General features: G+C 48.6%; 4 protein-coding genes across 5 annotated transcripts; 3 read left to right on the top strand and 1 right to left on the bottom strand.

Annotated features, from left to right (window-relative positions):
- Nucleotides 1-836: 836 nt before the first annotated feature.
- On the bottom strand, nucleotides 837-13,353 carry LOC111081588. Its single transcript, XM_041595621.1, has 10 exons — nucleotides 12,782-13,353; nucleotides 7,289-8,036; nucleotides 4,045-5,651; nucleotides 3,191-3,978; nucleotides 2,991-3,117; nucleotides 2,289-2,929; nucleotides 2,117-2,212; nucleotides 1,903-2,037; nucleotides 1,313-1,836; nucleotides 837-1,235 (listed from the first exon to the last, which is right to left on the bottom strand). Exons 2-10 carry the CDS (start codon nucleotides 8,023-8,025, stop codon nucleotides 1,100-1,102), a joined length of 4,791 nt encoding a protein of 1,596 aa, XP_041451555.1. The 5' UTR covers nucleotides 8,026-8,036; nucleotides 12,782-13,353; the 3' UTR covers nucleotides 837-1,099.
- On the top strand, nucleotides 8,328-8,678 carry LOC111082351. Its single transcript, XM_022378560.1, has one exon. The coding sequence runs from the start codon at nucleotides 8,328-8,330 to the stop codon at nucleotides 8,676-8,678; it is 351 nt and encodes a 116-aa protein (XP_022234252.1).
- A 437-nt stretch (nucleotides 13,354-13,790) lies between the features above and the next one.
- Nucleotides 13,791-15,515, top strand: LOC111082359 (zinc finger C4H2 domain-containing protein). Its single transcript, XM_022378570.2, has one exon. It carries the CDS (start codon nucleotides 14,045-14,047, stop codon nucleotides 15,029-15,031), a length of 987 nt encoding a protein of 328 aa, XP_022234262.1. The 5' UTR covers nucleotides 13,791-14,044; the 3' UTR covers nucleotides 15,032-15,515.
- A 161-nt stretch (nucleotides 15,516-15,676) lies between these two features.
- LOC111082358 (dnaJ homolog subfamily C member 22) lies at nucleotides 15,677-17,766 on the top strand. Of its 2 annotated transcripts, XM_022378568.2 has the most exons (3): nucleotides 15,678-15,811; nucleotides 15,886-16,043; nucleotides 16,121-17,765. In XM_022378568.2, exon 3 carries the CDS (start codon nucleotides 16,148-16,150, stop codon nucleotides 17,408-17,410), a length of 1,263 nt encoding a protein of 420 aa, XP_022234260.1. In that variant the 5' UTR covers nucleotides 15,678-15,811; nucleotides 15,886-16,043; nucleotides 16,121-16,147; the 3' UTR covers nucleotides 17,411-17,765. The 2 variants fall into 2 exon arrangements, with proteins under 2 accessions (XP_022234261.1, XP_022234260.1); XM_022378569.2 differs by having other exon boundaries at nucleotides 15,677-16,043; nucleotides 16,105-17,766.
- The last annotated feature ends 524 nt before the right edge of the window (nucleotides 17,767-18,290 follow it).

The raw sequence follows: 18,290 nt of genomic DNA, 5'->3' as shown, positions 1-18,290 counted from the left end.
ACTATCCACGGATAGATAAGATATATGGACACATATACAGATATATATATATATATATACCTATATATATTATATATGCAAAACATACACGCATGTTTCTATCTATATATTGTACATCAACAACAACAACAATATCAATATTGATTTATGTAAAGTTCAAGCAAAACATTGATGCGAAACAAAATCTTACAAAATGGAAACGTGAAGAAACAAACAAATTTGAAATAAAATGCAGTTTGACAAATTTTGAGTGAATCTGTAACGGGGAATGCGGAATTGGAACGATGGCTCAGCCGCAGCTGCTGAAGAGCGCAGGAGAGACAGCCTAAAATTAAGAGAACATTTTCAATTTTATAAAGCCATCCTCGAAGCCATTAAATATTTATTTATGATCTTGATTGAGATACCCAGCTAAGAGCGCCCAGTAAGAGATAACAAGTTTTGTTTCGTAGTACTATTTTTTTTATTTCCATTGAACATTTGCGGTCCTGGATTGTGTAGATGTAGATTCTAAATATAATGGCTACAAAATTTGTTTGTATGTATTGCATAAAATCGGAGGCCCCATTAAAAATACACTTATTAAAATATACATAGATATTAAAAATATGAAAATATTGCCAAGCAAAGGCAAAGGCCAAGGCCAAGCACTTTGTCTCAACCGACAGTGTCAGTAGTTAGTTCCTCGAGTCAGTGTCAGATAGTGTAAGTATCGCAGGGCCTTTGAGGGAACTAGCTGGTCTGGTCTGATGTGATAGCTACACACACACACACTCATACATTGAAGAAAATACATACATATATACATATGTAAAATAATGTTTTTTTTATGGTAATGTACAAATTGGGTCTTGAGTGATTATGATTATGATTATGTACAGATAATGTGGAATCAATGTATGTATAATGTTTGCCAAGCTGTTCGACATATGTATGTATGTATTTATGTATATATGTATGGGAAAAGTTCAGTGATCGTAAATCCGTCGTATTTGATATAAATTCATATTACCTATGTTTGTACATAAAATAACTAAAGAAATGCAAGTGACAGACAGACAGACAGACAGACAGAGAGAGAGAGAAAGAGAGAGTTCCTCTACTTGAGAATGATCTCAGCTGGGGGCAGAATATTGTCACCGTAGAGGCAATACCAGATACTCGAATACCAAATGGTACGATCCACCCACTCGCTGCCGGCCAGTACATGGCCAATGTAGGGAGCATCTCGCGATCTGAAATGCAATGGAGAGGAGAGAGATGTATGTGTGCCTGTATCAAGTCAATATTAAATGCAAGTGCAAATGCAAACCTCATTATTTGGGCCTGGGTGCGCTCGACAAAAGTGATGGCCCAGCTCCAGGGAAAGTCTCGTTTGCGCTCACAGCCCACATACGCCGTACAGCTCTGCAGAAATATCTCCCTGATAATCGTGGTCTTGTCGTTCTTGTCCTTCTTCGATATAACAATCTTGCCGTCCCGCAGCTCGCACTGCAGAGTCTTGAATGTCTTGGTGCGATTGTCGGCGAAGCGCAGCTCCTTGCCGGGCGTCACCGTGGCCAAATTCTTGACCGCCCGCTGAATTTCGCGCAGCATCTCAATGGGGCGCACCATCAGATAGTTGTGCTTGCGATCCTCCTCCGGCCAGTACGACCAGTTAAGGATCACGTCGAACACTTTTGTGTCATGGTGCAGGGGCCGCTCCAGGCTGTCGTTCAGTATCACCTCGTAGAGCGTTAGCTGATGGGTTGGCAGTTGCATTTTGGCAGCATATTCACGACACAGCTCGTAGGCGGTCTTGGTGGGCGAAATCGTGGCGTTCACCTGCGTCTTTTCCTGGACAGATAGAAGAGCGATTAGAGTTGGTCAATCGTAATTGATGGGATGGCAGGGATGCCAAACCTCTGTAATGTTGTCCGGATTCGGATTGAGGCTGATCCAGATCTTAATGTCCCCCGACTGCTTAACCGCATCTTTGAGCGTCTCGGCGGCGGCATAATACTTTTGCAGGCATGCCAGCATGGCCTGCTCCCGTTTCTGCATCGAGTATACATAAAAAAGTGTTGTCACATTAAAAGGTTCTGGCGTTCGCGTTTGGGTTCGCGTTCCAACTTACAATTTCATCGGCACTGACGGGGAATAGGTTCTTGTACAGAAGAATGAGATCGCTGAGAACATCGGCCTCTTTCTGAGAGTAGATCAGCTCATCGCTCTATGGGAGCAGCAGATAACAGACAGATAGAGATATTAATGCCAGCCATTGAGTAGCTAGAAGACCCACCACCCACCTTCTTGGCCAGCAGCGTTGGGCCCCAGATCATGGTCAGATTTTGAACGCTCATTTTGTTCTTCGTCTGCTGCGAGCTAATGAACACCAGGTGGCCCACGATACGGCGCAAGGTCTCGTGCTCGATGGGCGAGAGGCGAGCGAGTAGCTCGCGATAGATGGGAATCTTCTCGGCGGCCACATCCAGCTCGGTGACGAAGACGAAGCTGTCGGTTAGCTTGCCGAGCAGGCGCTCGGGCAGGTCGCGCATGAACCGCTTGAGGACATTGGCCACGTCGTGCTCGTTGTACTCGTTGCGGGTGATCTCCACATTGAAGGCATCCGCCCGGAAGGCGCTCATCAGCTTGTGCATGGAGTTCTCCGACCCGGACTTGCGGTAGATCCCCTCCGACATGGACCCGTGTATGTACACGAAGTTGATGCACTTGTCCACAATCACTGGCACATCGTAGCGCGTCAGCTGCTGATCCCCCAGCGAGAAGCCGTTGTTGTGGGCCACCTCCCGAATGATGTGACGCCAGATCTTTGTCTCTCGTGCCGAGCTCATGATCATGTAGACAGCATACGGCGGACAGTCAATCATCAGCATTGGCCCGCTGCCCACGTGCAGGTTGTCAATGGACTCATCGCTCTCCTTGAGCACTATTCGAGAGGGGAATTCAATGGGGGGGGGGCTCTATATATTCTATGGCTTTATCCTTACCTATGCATCGCGCTTTGCGCAGGTCCATTTTCTCAACATTCCCAGTGGCCTCGCTCACAAAGATGAGACGACGCTGGCTCTTGCGCAGCACCAGCCATGTGCCACTCCACTCTGATGTAATGGAGTTCTGAAATAGAACGCAGCGCAACGTTACAGATTAGAATGGAATGCATTATGAGAATGGAATGCATAATGCATACCTTTAGGTAACACCAGCCCGCACGGTAGTAGTGGCAGGTGTACTTGACGGGCATGCTGTTGGTGAGACTCTCGAGGATCTTCTGCATCCAGACGCCCCGCTCGGACTCCTTGCCCACGCCATACAGATGGGAGAGCCGCTGCTGCTTGACGTTACCCGACGAGCTGCTGGTCATTACCAGATTCGGATTCGAGGACATGCAGTCGCTTGCTCCGTTGCAGCTGGCGTTGCTGCCACCGTTTTTCGGCTGCGATGTCGTGATCTCGAAGCAGTAGAAGTGTGTGGCCGTGTCCGTGACACGACTGTTGCTGACGCACTGCAGCGTCGTTATGGTGTCCAGGGGTATCGACTCTCTTGGCGTCTTCATCTCCTGGTCGAGAAACGTCTGGAACTGGCGGTCCCTTAGTATGGCCTTGCGGTTCTGCATCTCCTTGAGTATATCCTCGACCACGCCGGTGGGGAATCGCACCAGGGGCCCCTCGTAGCGCACCAGAAGCGGCGACAGACTCGGCCTGGGCACCATTTGCAGGGCCACCTTTACCTCCGACTGCCTCTTGAAGCTGGAGCGCCTCTTCATCACATCCATGCGCAGCTTGACGCTCGAGAAGGTGGTAATCGTCTTACGCAGACGAGAGCTGAGCGTCGAACGTGACTCGCTGCTCACTGGCGGGTTCTGTGTGCCTGTTCCTCCTCCTCCTCCAATGGCTTCCAGGTAGGTGGGTGGGCTGTCCCCTTCGATGGGCAGGGCCGCTTTTGTGTTACTGCTGCTGCTGCTGCTGCAGAAGGTGGCTGTGGCTGTAGCTGTGGCTGTGTCTGTGCCTGTGGCTGTAGCTGTGGGTGTGGCGGGTGTGCCGCCGTCTGCCACAAACCAATTGGTGCGATTCCTGGAGACGCTGGCCAAGTCCACCGTGGATCTGTTGCCGGTCCCCTCGGGTATCCTGCTGAGAAAGGGCCTGGCACGTGCTTCCAGCTGCTCCTGCTCCTGGTCGAGCATATTCTCCATGCTGTCGCTCAGCAACTGGGCATTCTGGTGCACGATCTGGGGCTGGCGTCGACTTGCCGTGCCACATCCACTTGCCGGCGGCGGCGGCTCCTCCTCGGAGGTGCACATGCTCACATCGTCCTGCTCGCCCTCGCGCTCCCTCTCCCGCTTGACAGTGCCGTAGGTGTCCTCCTCCAGCAGGTGCTCGAGCAGCAGCAGCTCGTTGCTCTTGTTGGAGCGCGAGAGCGTCGAGCACTTGCTGCTCATCAATGGATCGAACTCCTCGATCAGCTCCTGGGGCGCCGACCATCCACCGACGGCTCCGTCGCTGCTGTCCAGCTCCCCATCCTCGCTGATGCAGGACAGCTCCTGCTGCTGGCTCTGCTGTTGCTGGTTGGGGATCAGCAAGTTGCAGCTGCGACTGCTGCCCGCGGTGGCCATCTCGAAGAGCTTCCCGTAGGTGGCTTCCTGGTTGGCATAGACCGGCTCCGGGGAGGAGTCTCCCCCGTCCTGCGGCTTCTCCTCGTCACCCTGCAGCGAATGGCCATCCTCGCCGTAGAATTGCCAGGAATCGCTGCGCTCTGGCTTGGGTGCCCGCGCCTCCTCGGCGGCAATCTTGGCGGACACTAGCAGGGACTCCTCCCGCTCCGCAGCCGCCGCTACTCGATTCAGCTCCTTCAGATCGGCGGAGTCCACGGGGGGACGTCGCAGCTCGATGTGCTCGTAGTTCTTGCGGCGTTTCTGCCGCACGGGCGGCTGCAGTGCGTCCAGCCGGAACTGCTCCGGCTGCTGGGAGAGTCGTGGCGGGGGGAACGCGGGCATCGGCAGGGACGTGGCCGTAGACGATGTTGATGCGTCATCTACGCGGGTCGGGGCACGCTGCGACCGCAGCTGGACCTGTTGGGTCTGTTGGGTCTGCTGGGCGGCTGGAGGCAGCTCCTGGGAGAGATTCTTGGCCAGCGGAGGAGGTGGGGAGGGACGTGCCCGCAGTGCCTCATCGTAGCTGGGGGGCTTCCCCTGCACCTTGGGCACCTCATAGCAGCCGTCATCGCCGGCTCCATCCCCCCCAGCTGGCGACCCTTCATCCTTGACCTTTGCCTGATCCCGCAGGTCGGTGAAGCCTCCGCCTCCGACATTGCGGCTCAGGGGACTGGAGAACTGTATCGTGTTGAAGACTTCCGTGCTGGGCATGGTCTGCCGTCGCTCCAGGTCCAACTGCCCAACGGACCCTCCTCCCTCGCCAACCTCCGCTCTGTCCTCCCGGCCCCCTCTGGGCCCCAGGGTGAAGTTAGAGCCAAATCGCTTGCTGGCATTCTTCAAACGGCTGCCGGCGTCCGCGCTGAGATTGCTGATCGCCTCCGTGGAGCTCTTCAGGTTCCTGTCCAGACGCTTCTTGGCCCCCTTGGCCCTGAACGTGATCCGTTCGCCAATGGCCTCGCCCAGCAGCTTCGAGGTGGTGCCCAAGGATCGCAGCAGATTCCTAAGAGAGACAGAGAGAGAGAGAGAGAAAGTTAGTTTTGTTTGTGGCAGAGAGAGAGAGAGAGAGCGAGTCCCAGAGGGGGTTTGTTCCATTCCCATTCCCGTTTGGTAAGTAAATGAAAACCAATTAATACTAGTGCAATGTGTGTGGGTGTGTGTGTGTGTGCGCCTGACTGTGTGAATACGAGCATCGGGAATATAATTATTATTGGAATGGGATTGGTTGGGAATGCTGGGAATGGAATGCGCTGGCGCCTAAGATGAATCTGCCTACCACTCAATGCGCGCTTTTTTCGAACTCTACATCTTTATTATGCCCGTAGTCGAAGTCGAAGTTAGTCGAAGGGGTATATTAGATCAAAGACCAAAGACTAAACAATACCAAGATGCTGCCTGAGCCACAGCAGCGACTCGACTCACAACGTCGTTCCTTTTTGTTTTCCATTCGTTTCAAAGATATCGATAAATGAAACATGGTTCAGAGAACAGGTCTGTACCTGTACCTGTACCTGTACACCCAGAGAAAAAAGCCCTGCCATTTGAATACTACGAATTTGGACGCTTAGATTTAAAAATGTTTAACAATAGACGAGAGCTCCGAGGGTGGAAATTGCAAAATAAAAGAGTGCATTAATTAAATTAAATATTAAACTATGTACACAAATATGTACATACATATTAGAGTTGGGTTGCTCATGAGTGAGTGAACAAAAAAGAGCTGTTCACTTCAGTGAGTGAACTAAACATGTTCACTATATTTTTGTTCAGTTGCTCACTTGTTCACTCAGTTGCTCACTTGCTCAATTGTTCACTCAGTTGTTTACTTGTTCAGATACAAATTCGGTTCACTTGTTTAACGGTTAAATTTTGTTGGAACAAGGGGCTTAATCGTCAACACGGTGGCAACATTGTTTCTATGAACAACTGTGTGGCAACTTTTCTTATAGCGTCGCGACGCGTCGCGTCTTTGCTTTGAATTAGCAAATTTTAATAGAAAACACTAAATATGTCTCTTAAACGCAAATTACGTTCGATTTGGGATCATTTTGATCATTTGGACGACCAAGACGGCCAAGTGTAAGATCTGCAAAGTAATTTTGTCTTGTGTATCGCAGGCTAGGGAACAGGGAAAAACTGAATAAGTGAGTGAACAACTGAACAAGTGAGCAACTGAGTGAACAAGTGAGCAACTGAGTGAGCAAGTGAGCAACTGAGTGAGCAAGTGAGCAACTGAGCAAAGTGAGTGAGTTGTTCACTAAAGTGAACACTCTTTACCCATGTACTACATATGTATGTACTATGCATAAATCAAAATAGAATTATTTATAATGCAAAAATAATTTTAAAAACTGAGATCGTTGAGATGGTCTACCCTAGGGACCACACAACCGTAGATGGGGGGAAAAACCACCAAACCGAAACCGAAACCTGGAAAATTTAAAGGATTAGCCAAAATCCTGATCTCAATTGGGTTAGTCAAACTATGGAGGGAGGGAGGGAGGATGGGAAGGGCCCAAGAACTAGGGGGGATGAGGGAGGGTGCAACTAGAGGGAAACCGTTTAGAGGAACACCAAAGAGAAGAAGAAAGGAAAGGGGGATAGATAGTCTTATAAGGAGAACATTTCGGTAAAGTTTACTTGTCATCTTCGTGATCTTGATCTTGATCACAGCTGGAGGACTGATCGAGCGACGTCGATGAAGATGTCGAAGGTGGTGGCGGTGACGGAGGTGTTCCCGGGGCGGAGGAATCATCCGGCAATGGCTGCCCCCGCTGATCAACGCCATCAACGTCGTCTACGTACCCGGGTGACTGCGACTTGAACTTGCCGCTCTGCGAGCCCTGCGAGCTGCAGTCCAGCGAGGCATTCGAGCCGTAGAAAGACGCGCTCCCCCCCAGCTGCCCAGCAGTGGACGCCTCGCTGCAGATCGATGAGCGCTGCTCCAGGTTGGGCGGCTTGGGCGGCACCTGGGGTGCTGCTCGCACCGCTCTCAAAGGAACCGCGTCCACATCTACATCTGCATCGAGTTCGACCGGCGGCGACTCCTCCGGCGGGGGTCGCTGTCTTGGCGCTGGTCGGGGCGCGGCATAGATTGGTTCTGTCGGGACATTCTCGTTGGCATCGGGCCCGTAGATGGGTTGCGGCTGCTCGGCGTTGTTCTCCTGCAGCACTTGCAGCTTGTTCTGGCCACTTGCCGGCAGCTTCTTCTCCGCACAGTGGCCGTGCAGGTTCTCCGCGTTGATATTCAGTCTCTTGAAACTGATGGTGGCATTGCTGTTGTTGTTGTTGGGCTTGATCTCGATGTTCTCATAGTTGGTGGGACGCAGCTCGGAGCAGAGGCGCCGCGGAGCTGGCACAGGTCGCGCCTGTTCCATGGCAGAGGCGTCTGAAAGTGAGAGAAAGGCTTGGGATTTTATTTGTTTTTATTGCGGCGGGGATATCACTATATCGTACATTGTACAGGTAAATAGATATATGTAGGTACAGGTAACCCCCTTGGCCCTTGAGGGATTACCTGTGTGGAATTTCTAGGGTTCAAGGAGAATAGTGAGTGTGATAGAGAGGGCCATTTAATACAGGTAAGAAGGCAGAAGGTAGAGCCGTGGTAGAGTGGTATAAAGATCTCCATCTGAATGGTTGGCACTCACACTCGATCGCATAAACTCAAGCAAGCAGGATGACCAAGAAGAGCTCTGATAAATTTGTCCAAAAGTCGCGCACCTTTTGGCTCACCCTCGTCCGCCTACTGATGCACCTTCTGCGAAGCATCTATCAAGGCCATTGCGACGACCAGACCAGAGAGAGACCAGAGCGAACCAGCAGGCAGATCACCGCCCCAGAAGAGGATTCGAATGGCATCGATCCGCGGATTGCAGAGCACCGGCGACTGCTGGAGCGCAGGGCCGAGGAGTACGCCAAGGTGGAGCTGCTGCACCGCCTGCTCGTCCGGCAGCAGCTGCACGAGCTGCAGCAGCGCAGGCTGATGCGATTGGCCCTTGCGCGGCGGCGGCTGCAGTTCTCCAATTAGCGACTCTGCCCGACGATTATCTCATTATCATTTACTTAGATTTACAGATTAGATTATTTATATTCAGGGGGACGGGGGATGGCCTGCTTTTGCATTGCATATTTTAAGTGAAGCTTATTGGGGACTATCAACAATTTTCGTTATGAATATAAAGCACAAAGCGATGATCTACTGTGACGGCTGCAGACACATCAAAGACACGTGTTTCCTTCACTTCACTGGCTCTCTGGCTCTCTGACTCAATTAGATCAACGATCGACAATCGCTTCGGTTCGATCAGTCATCAAATATTTTCGCCGATTTTCGCTCATATCACTTTCACTTTCCGCTAAACCAAACGCTGAAAGTCAGCGTTTTCTTTATTGTTTTGTTTTATTATCAATTTCTGTTGAATATTTATTTGAGCTGTGAGCGGACCAAAGATGCGCCGCACGGAAGCCCCTGACTGGACTCCTGCTGACTGGACTTCTTTCTGAGCATTTTCCGCAGCTGGAAATCAGGGAAAGTCCAAAATTGGTTTATGCTCAATAAGACTGATATTTTATCCACCATTTACATATGTACACATGCATGTACATATGTATTTATGTACTTGCTATTGAGTTGGGGTATTCCCTCATATGTACCCACTACTAATTCTCTCTCTCTCTCTCTCTCTGGCTGTCCGGTGGTGATGTGGCTGCAGTTCCCTGAACTTTTCAACTTTCATCAAAGCCAGCAGGCAGATGGCGTTCAATTTGTTGTCGTTGTCGCTTAAGTGGTCGTCGCTCTCCACTTTAAATGAGAGTTCTCTTCGCCCTAGGCTCCTCTGGCCCCTCCCACTGGCCCCTGTCTGATTGCCCGATTCGCTTGACGTTTCCCTTTTCTGCAGTGCTCAATGATTTTGTTTATAAATGTTTAAGTAGACCCATTGTAGTCATTCCCATTCCCATTCGCATTCGCATTCTGTTTTCCCTTTTTGCATGTACTCGTGCGAGTGTTGCGCTTCCCATTGGATTACTTGGATAAATAAACTTGTTCACAGTGATTGTGAGTGCGGGTGCGGGTGAGTCACGTTAGATCGGTCACTACATACATACATACATACAAGTATGCATATACATAATACATGTACATAGATATGTACATATGTATGAGCTGGCATCCTGCTATTTTTTTCCCCCGGCAGATCAGCTGCATCCACCAGGCCGCCCCACCACGCGCATTCCTTTGGTGTCGCCTTTCGTGTCTTCTGTTGGGGGTATGCATGGGGGGAGTCTCGCTGCGATAGTACGATTCGCACCTTAATAGTCGCACATATAAGCGCAAATACAGCTATACCGATATCGCATGTATGTATGTGTATGTGTTTGGTGTATTTATAATGCCAAAGAGGCAGGGCTAGCTGGGCAGAGCTGGCGATAACAATGACAATGACGATCGCCTCAACCAACAATAATAATTATACTCTCTGTCTACTGTCCCCCCCATCAGTCATCCACAGCAATTGATGTACAATAAAAATACATTCCTTCATCATCATACATCAATTGATGATGTATGCATGTACAGAAATATACATATGTATGTATGTAAGTATGTAAACCTTTTGAGGACAGAGGCCCTGCCCTGCCCTGCCTGCCACAAGTTCGCAATCAGATCTCTGTTTTAACTTTTTTTTCGCACTCCCATTGTGGAGTAAATTCCTCAGAGCTTTGAGTGAACTAATGGCAGAGCTTTAAGTGGGACCCAGGCCCCGTGCTTATCAGCTTTTCATTAGCACACCACACACCAGAAATTCCAGCCAAATGTCCAATTACATTTTCCAAATTCATTCCCAAGAAAAATCTGTTGAAGAAATTTTGTAATTGGCTGAGATTTCGAGATTAAATGTTATGGCTCACAATGTTCTTTTTTGTTTCACAAATATTTTGTTTTAAAATTAAATAAACATTTCTACTTCCGCACCAGCGCAAAGAAAAGTTTATGATTGAGGATTTGGGATTTGGATATCAAAAAGTTATAAAAGTTATCAAATATGGGGAATACTATTACGAGTTACATTTGTCAATGTGTATATGGCACATTCACCGTTCTATTATATATATACATACATGAACCTTTGCTCTCGTTTTTGGTGTGTTTCCCCACAGAGCACCATTAAAAACTCTAATTGAGCTTGGTTCCGTTGTGAGAGAACATTTGCCAAAACAAAATATGAAAATACATACATATATACATACATACATATGTATGTATGTGTGTCAATCTCATAAACAATGTCAAATGAATCTGCCTTCATATGCATTTTTATATGCAGGGGAATGGGAATGTGCAATTGGATCTTACATACATACATACATACATACTTATTTGGATGAATCACTTGCACTCTCACGTTTTTGTTTGTTGTTTTGTTTGTTTTTACAGTGTCTGGTTCTTTCTTTCTCTTTTATGGCAGTAGCAGCAGAGGGAGTGAATGTAGTGTACCCATAGGAGTACTCGTAAATGCTGATAATCGTATTTGGAGCGTCGGTGGTAATGCCTGCAGCACTCTACTCTCAATAGATCAACAGCTACATTCATACACACATACTCTTTGCATACATGTGTATGCACTTGCATTGTGTTTGCGTGCATGTTTGTATGTGGCAATGATGAACTGAACAAGAGTGGAAACAGTTATTTGTTTATGCTTTTCGATTCGATAAGAGAGCACATTAAAAAAAAAAGCTGAGTCGTCTGAGCTCCTCTTTCTCCTTCCTCCTTCCCACTTCCCCCTTACCAGTTCCCCCTTCCCGACGAGGGTCATATTCATTGAGCACAGTGCAAAAAGACGGACAAGTTGCAGAGGAAATGGGCACAGAGCCAGCCGGGCACTCTGTGGGCATAACGTTACCATGGCCCCAATTATATAAGACGGAGGAGAGTCTCCAGCCAGAGCGACTCGATTTCCAAGTTGCTTGACGGCATTTTTTGTCGCATTCAGTATGTAGCAAGTAAGTCTCCATCGATTTGTGATTTGATCTACACGCAGACACACGCACAAACACAGTCGCGCTGCTTGTGGATATACATACATACATACATATGTATGCATGCAAATGTAAATGTAAATGTGGATGTCGCGCAGGCGCTGACCAAGGGACCAATGTTCTGTTTTGAGGGAGGAGGACCAGGGTAGGGGGGCTGACCAGTGATTAGCTGACAAAGCACAAATCTTTAACTGCTGTTCTGCAGACAGTATCATCCAAATCGATGAACCCCAATGCGATGCGAACTTGTTCAGGGGACCCGGTCAAATCAATTGGGTCGACATAAATATGTAGCTATATGTATGTAGTTATTAGTCGTGGGCCGTATCTAGCCACAATACTCGAATGACGGTCGGATATCAGTGTTATAGTATAAAAGCCAGATACGAGAGCATGAGTAAAAGTATTCGGAATGTTTCTGTTTCTTCGGTGAATGTGTGCCAGAAAACCTAATATGTTTATAATTGGTTAAATTGCCAAACAATTAAGAGGCGCGGACGGACAGACAGCACCAGCGAAATGTGCCACGTTAGTGGATACAGAGAGAGAGAGAGAGTGTGAGAGACGCGCCAAGAGACACTTGTGGCCACCGTTCTGTGTCACCCAGGTGACGACGCTGACCACTGCTATCTTTTTGGCCCGGCACTGGCTCTGGCACTGGCACTGGCACTGGCTCTGATTCTGGCAATAAAACTGTAGCGATAAGCAGCTAGAAGCTTTTACAATGGAGTAGTTCCAGGCCCTTTTCCAATATAGAGTATTTCCAGGCCATTTGCCAATATTAAGTATCGAAAAATATCACAAAATGGGAATATGCGGGCGCAGAGAGGTACCTACATACATACATAGATGTACATCTGTACATATTTGCTGGTAGTTTACTCTAATACAGCACGGGAATTTCCTTCTACCTCTTGTCTATTTGGGACATGCATAGAGCGCTGTATATATAGATATTCATATTCATATGTAAATCTCAGGAGCCCACGAATTGGGCAGGTGAAAGATATGTAAACACTCCCATAGGCAAGGGGGTGGTGCTCGATGGAGGGTGTTACAGGTTTGATGAAAATAATACAACAACATTACCTTTCGCTTGTTGGCGTCGAATCAAAGTTCCGAATCCGTTTTATGCGCTTTTCGTATTAAACAAACAAAAAAAAATGATACAACAATAAAAAAAAAAAAATGAAAACAAAGCGGAACGCAACGGAATGGCCCGAGTGAGAAACAAGTCTGGTATCTGGAGGATATTTTCGTCGGAAGATCAAAATATGATACGCTAGGGCTGATTCCACACCACTAGTAGTTCCTGTTGACACATTTTTGCGGGGCGGCTCTTCACATAATACGCGTACATCTATTACCTTCCGCCGATCGTTTCGTTTCGTTTATTTATGAATAAGTTTCGGAATGTCTCACGTACAGGAACACGCATACACTTACGCACACACACTCAAACGCATTGTTGTATCTGCGACTGGCGATCCGATCGGCGGTCGCTGGAATGGATTTGGCACAACGACAACACTTGACACAACCGCAACGCGCACCTCACGCTGGAAAATCATGACCAGAACAGAACAGAAAAATGTCGGAAACCAGATCTGCAACCATCAGTTTGCTTTTCTCGGTTCTTTGTCTTAAAATCTACTGTTTCGCGGTTGGGCTATGCTATCACTACTTCTGTAAAAACAATCGATAGCACTATCGATATATCGAAGTTAATTTTTTCTCCCTATATTTACGAAATATTTAAAAAAAGAGACGGTATATTTTTTCGATAGGGCTGCGGTCACTCTGCCGCCTAGAGCTGTCAAACGATTGATAGTTGAGCCATCGAACGTTTTGAATGTTTTGAAAAAAACAATCGATACTATCGTGATAGTATCAGGCTCAAATAATTATTAAAAAACCATTGAAACCTTTTGGGAACTTGTCCACTTGTCCACAAATGTGTCTTCGTATTTTATAGCAGCCAATTCAAACATATCAAAAGCGCAACGACTGTAGCTCGATACTATCATGATAGTCGCAAAACCGTCGATAGTAGAGGCTAGCAGTAAAATATCGATACTAACGATAGTGCCCTCGATGGTTTGACACCTCTATCACATACAGAAAGCGAAAAAACTAAATAAACAGAGATTTTAACAGAGAATTAAATTTAAAAGTTTCGGAATTGAACAAGTTCGCAAGTCACACCAGCCTACGTTGATGCCCGCAGCGCAGCTCCAGCGAAAATCCCAATCGCAGCGCGGCACGAGAAAGCAAACGGAATAAACATTTGCTCAGTGGAAGGGGCAGGAGAAGGGGAAGCCACGGCAGACACAAGGCCCACACGGACACAAAATGGCCACCAGCGAGATATCCAGCTCCAACGAGCGACACTACTACGCCAAGCTAGAAGCCATCAAGGACATACGGGACAAGACGCTGTCCCTTGAGAAACTTAAGGTGCGCATCATCAAGGAGGTGAAGCTGAGCGACGACGAGGAGAAGTGTCTGGAGGAGTACCGCAAGGAAATGGAGCACCTGCTCGAGGAGAAGATGTCGCACGTGGAGGAGCTGCGCCAGATCCACGCGGACATCAACGACATGGAGAACATCATCAAGCAGACAAAGGAAAACCAGACGCGATCCTTCGACATGGCCAATCGCGTCTACGAGGAGTACTTGGCCCTCAAGTACCAAATCGATCACATGCGCCGTGACTATCTCGGCCTGAGTCCGCTGCGCGACCTGCACGAGGAGGAGGGCAGCCCCATATCGAAGGATCGATTCCAGACAAACTTCCTCAAGGTGGCCGCCCAGTCGGCGGCTGCCGCCGCAGCAGCAGCAGCAGCTTCGGTCGCGCAGCCAACATCCCTGGCTCGCCCACACGCTCGTCATCCCCTGATGCCCGAGGCCACGGTCACCGCCATGCCCCCCAGTGCATCGTCTGGTGGCGGCGGCAGCAGCTCGGTGAACGCAGGCGGCGGTGGTGGTGGCGGTGGACCAGGGCACGCCTTTATGCCACCAGCCCCGCCTGGAGCAGGCAGCGCTGGGGCTGCAGCAGCTGCCGCCGCGGCCGCTGTGCGTCTGGGCAAAAGCGATTTCTCGGCTCCGCCACCTCCACCTCCGCCAACAAATCGTCTTCAGCAAACACCGTCGATTGGAATCGGCCACCATCCGTCGTTCCGTTCGGACTTCAACGTGAATCTCCGCCAGCAGCCGCCACCGATGAAGTCGTGCCTGTCGTGCCATCAGCAAATCCATCGAAATGCCCCCATCTGCCCGCTCTGCAAGGCCAAGTCGCGCTCCCGCAATCCCAAGAAGCCCAAGAAGAAGAACAACTAGAGGTGCAGGTCCACGTCCACCGGCAGGAACATCTACAATTACACTCATCAATCTATTCGTCATGATTTCCCGGCCCGGCACAGGTCCAGGAACCTTAGGACTAGACGTTTTTTTTGTCAACTATTTATTAACCCAATCAAAGTATTATTACAAAGCAAATGCCACAGCAGCAAAATAACAGCAAAAATTCTCAAACAAAAAACTGTAATTGCTAAGAGCTTTTGAAGAGTGTTTTTGCTCAAATTCAATTTTCGATTGTAAGTTAAATCTAATTTAAAGACTTTTAACCCTACTACGACTACTTTTCACGTGTATATCAAACGTACATCAAATACGGATGACCATCCCATCCAGGGTCAAAAGCAAATCTCGTGTCAAATTTCATGAAATTAATTTGTAAGCGTGTAAGCATTAATATACTTAATATGCATGTGCATATAGGCACTTTGAGAACAAAAATAAAGATAATAAAACTAAAGTGAATTAATAATAAAAAACAGTTCAATCAAACAGAGGAATGGAATGGAACGGAACAGAGTTCCAATGTTTACCATTTGTGCGTATGCAGCCCTGGCTAGGGTATTTGTGAAAACGCGTTAGCCCATTTGAGCGGCTGCTTCAATTTTTAAACCTCTGCCTTCGTCGCAGCAGAGTGAGATTTCGATTTAAAAACAGTCAGCACAACAACAGAGTGGTTCTGGCCTTAGCAAACAAAAAGTGCAGCTTATTCTCTGTGTTGCATTTAATGGCAAAGTTCAATTCGCAGCGTGCATAAAAGGCGTAAGGAACTAATAGAAATTAAACGCATCAGTGCGGCTCCGTAACTGTTTCCTCCTCCACCGGTTCTCTGTCAGTTCTTGGTGCGCTGGCTGCGTGCGTAGAATTTGTGAAAAGAGAAAGTTGGGCGCCGACTGCTGCCGTTGCTCCCCGATCCGCACCACTCCACTCCGCACCGTTGGAACAGTCACATCCAACTGCGCGTGCGCAACGACACACTTCACGAGGAAATTGGGTCAGTTGAGCAGAGTTTTTCTTGTACTCGAATTCTAACTCGAACTTGTATTTAAATCAAGTGATCATTCCTTCCAGTGCTCCTAGTGCATCTCTTCTCCGAAAATGGGTACCAAGCAGACTGTGTCGCCGAAGCAGGTTGCTGGTGGCAATGCCAAGGCAAGAGCGAAGGCAAAATCGGACACAAACGACACTCCACCGCGCCCGCCCTCGCCCACTGAGGTATCGCTGACCAAGAGCAAGTCAAATGGACGCGAATGCCCAGCGGAGGCCAACGCCCTGCCTCCCCAGAAGTCAGTGGTAGTCGCGTACATTCTCTGGCTGTTTGGCGGCATCTTCGGCCTGCATCATCTGTACTTGCACCGCGATCGTCACGCCTTCATTTGGGGCTGCACGCTGGGCGGCTACATGGGCATTGGCTGGATGGGTGAGCTCTTCCTGATACCCGAGTATGTGCGGGATGCCAACGAAGACCCGCGATTCGTCAAGGCGTTCGTGGCCAGGCTGCAGGCCTTTCAGCGGCCTCCGTACTCCTCCAAGCGCTTCGTCGGCCAGGTGATGATCGGCCACTTGTTTGGACAGCTATTCGCGATGGCCATACCGCAGACAGTTGTGGCTGGCCTCGACCTGTCCTTCCTGCACTGGGCTATTCCCCTCTTCGTCTCCCTGGGCATCTGGCTGGTTGGGAACATTGGGCGCGAGCAGGGCGTGTGGTGGCACTGCCTCGTGGCGGCCTATTTGGCCTACCCAGCGCGGTACCTCATCTACGACGAGACCTACTCACTGCTGCTGACGGGGCTGGTGTCCGCCCTCACCTTTGACGGCATCTCAAAGCAATGGCGCCGAACGCCGCCACGTCGGGGACGACCCGTGGTGCGATCCCTGAAGCTGACGGGAGCCATTCTGATCTACTGCACCTTCTGGGGCAGCTTCGTCTACTTCAACGGGACCATTTCGGACGAGGATGGCGGCGAGGTGCCAATACACGAGGCCCTTCACAACTTTCTCGCCTCCGCCTGGTGGACGGACCTCAAGCAGGCCCTGCACGACACCTACAACTACGCCCAGCATCACGGCTGGTACGAGACCTGGAAGGAGGTATTCGAGAGCATGGATGTGGACGGTGAGCGGAACTCGTACAAAGTGCTGGGCGTTAGTGCCACCGCGTCGCAGGCCGAAATCACGGCGGCCTACCGCAAGCTGTCCAAGGAGTATCACCCAGACAAGGTCAAGGACGAGGCACTGCGCGCCGAGGCCCACCAGCGCTTCATCGAGATCCAGCAGGCCTATAGCGTGCTCAGCAAGATCAAGTCGAACCGCCGGCGGAAGAACAAGCAGTTCCAGGAGGACGATGCAATTGTCCTCTAGGACAAAACTGCACGAAAAGGTGCCGCCCCCAGGCCTCTTTAGCATAAGTTAGCCCCCATCTTACGTACTTAAATATTTCTTTCGAATTAGCGGTGGAGCAACCGCTTACGTGGATCCGAGATAAGGCGGCGGTTCTGCCAGCTGAAAGCGTGACTTATTCCAGCCACAGTTCGTGGCTCACCGCTCACCGAGCCCCCGCCCCGGCCCCCCGCTCCATACTCGAATTGCTAAATCACGACGATAATGACAATGAGGTTTTTCTCAATAATTAGTTTCATATTCATTTATTTATTTTATATATTTTACATAATATAATGAACTACTTAACAATCTAGGCAAAAAAAAAAAAAAAAAATATTTAGTGTAAATTAATAATTATTTTTTTTTTTTTTGAATTTGTTGTAAACAATGTTTTTGTGTGTGTATATTTTTGCACTAAAATATAGTTGAAACGCGTTTCAATAAACGGAAAAATATATATATGTATGTATATGTGTGTATTTTCATATGCGTGTGTAGATTTCTCTGGGGCGATCGGATCTCTTGATGATCCTTCGATTGAGTTCCTTGCAGGTTCTCTGGCCCCAACTGCCAACGCGAAATGGAAAAACCACCAGAGTAGAGTGTCATAATCGTTCACGACAAAAAAATGGGTAAAAACAGGAAACAATAACTCACTTAGATTTAGTTTAAAACATAATACTGAGCAAAAATCGTGTATATTTCATTCTGCTTGCTGGATTTGTTGCGTTCTTTATAGATAATAATAATTATTTACGGTTTAGGTTAACGGTTAACGGTTAACGGTTTGCACTTTGCACTGCTTCGTCTCATTATCGTTTCATATCATTTCATTTCATTTCATTTATACTCGTAGATC

This window comes from Drosophila obscura, unplaced genomic scaffold (genome assembly GCF_018151105.1).
Source record: "Drosophila obscura isolate BZ-5 IFL unplaced genomic scaffold, ASM1815110v1 contig_73, whole genome shotgun sequence".
Lineage (NCBI taxonomy): Eukaryota > Metazoa > Arthropoda > Insecta > Diptera > Drosophilidae > Drosophila > Drosophila obscura.
This window is presented reverse-complemented; position numbering and strand designations above follow the sequence as displayed.

What these genes read in the sequence shown, in the direction of transcription:
- LOC111081588 (XM_041595621.1), bottom strand. Translation starts at nt 8,025, where the DNA reads ATGGAACAGGCGCGACCTGTGCCAGCTCCGCGGCGCCTCTGCTCCGAG. An exon ending in GCGCAAAGCGCGATGCATAG is followed by an intron (nt 2,930 to 2,990) that starts GTAAGGATAAAG and finishes CCTCTCGAATAG; the next exon opens with TGCTCAAGGAGAGCGATGAG. An exon ending in CCGTCAGTGCCGATGAAATT is followed by an intron (nt 2,038 to 2,116) that starts GTAAGTTGGAAC and finishes TACTCGATGCAG; the next exon opens with AAACGGGAGCAGGCCATGCT.
- LOC111082351 (XM_022378560.1), top strand. Translation starts at nt 8,328, where the DNA reads ATGACCAAGAAGAGCTCTGATAAATTTGTCCAAAAGTCGCGCACCTTT.
- LOC111082359 (XM_022378570.2), top strand. Translation starts at nt 14,045, where the DNA reads ATGGCCACCAGCGAGATATCCAGCTCCAACGAGCGACACTACTACGCC.
- LOC111082358 (XM_022378569.2), top strand. Translation starts at nt 16,148, where the DNA reads ATGGGTACCAAGCAGACTGTGTCGCCGAAGCAGGTTGCTGGTGGCAAT.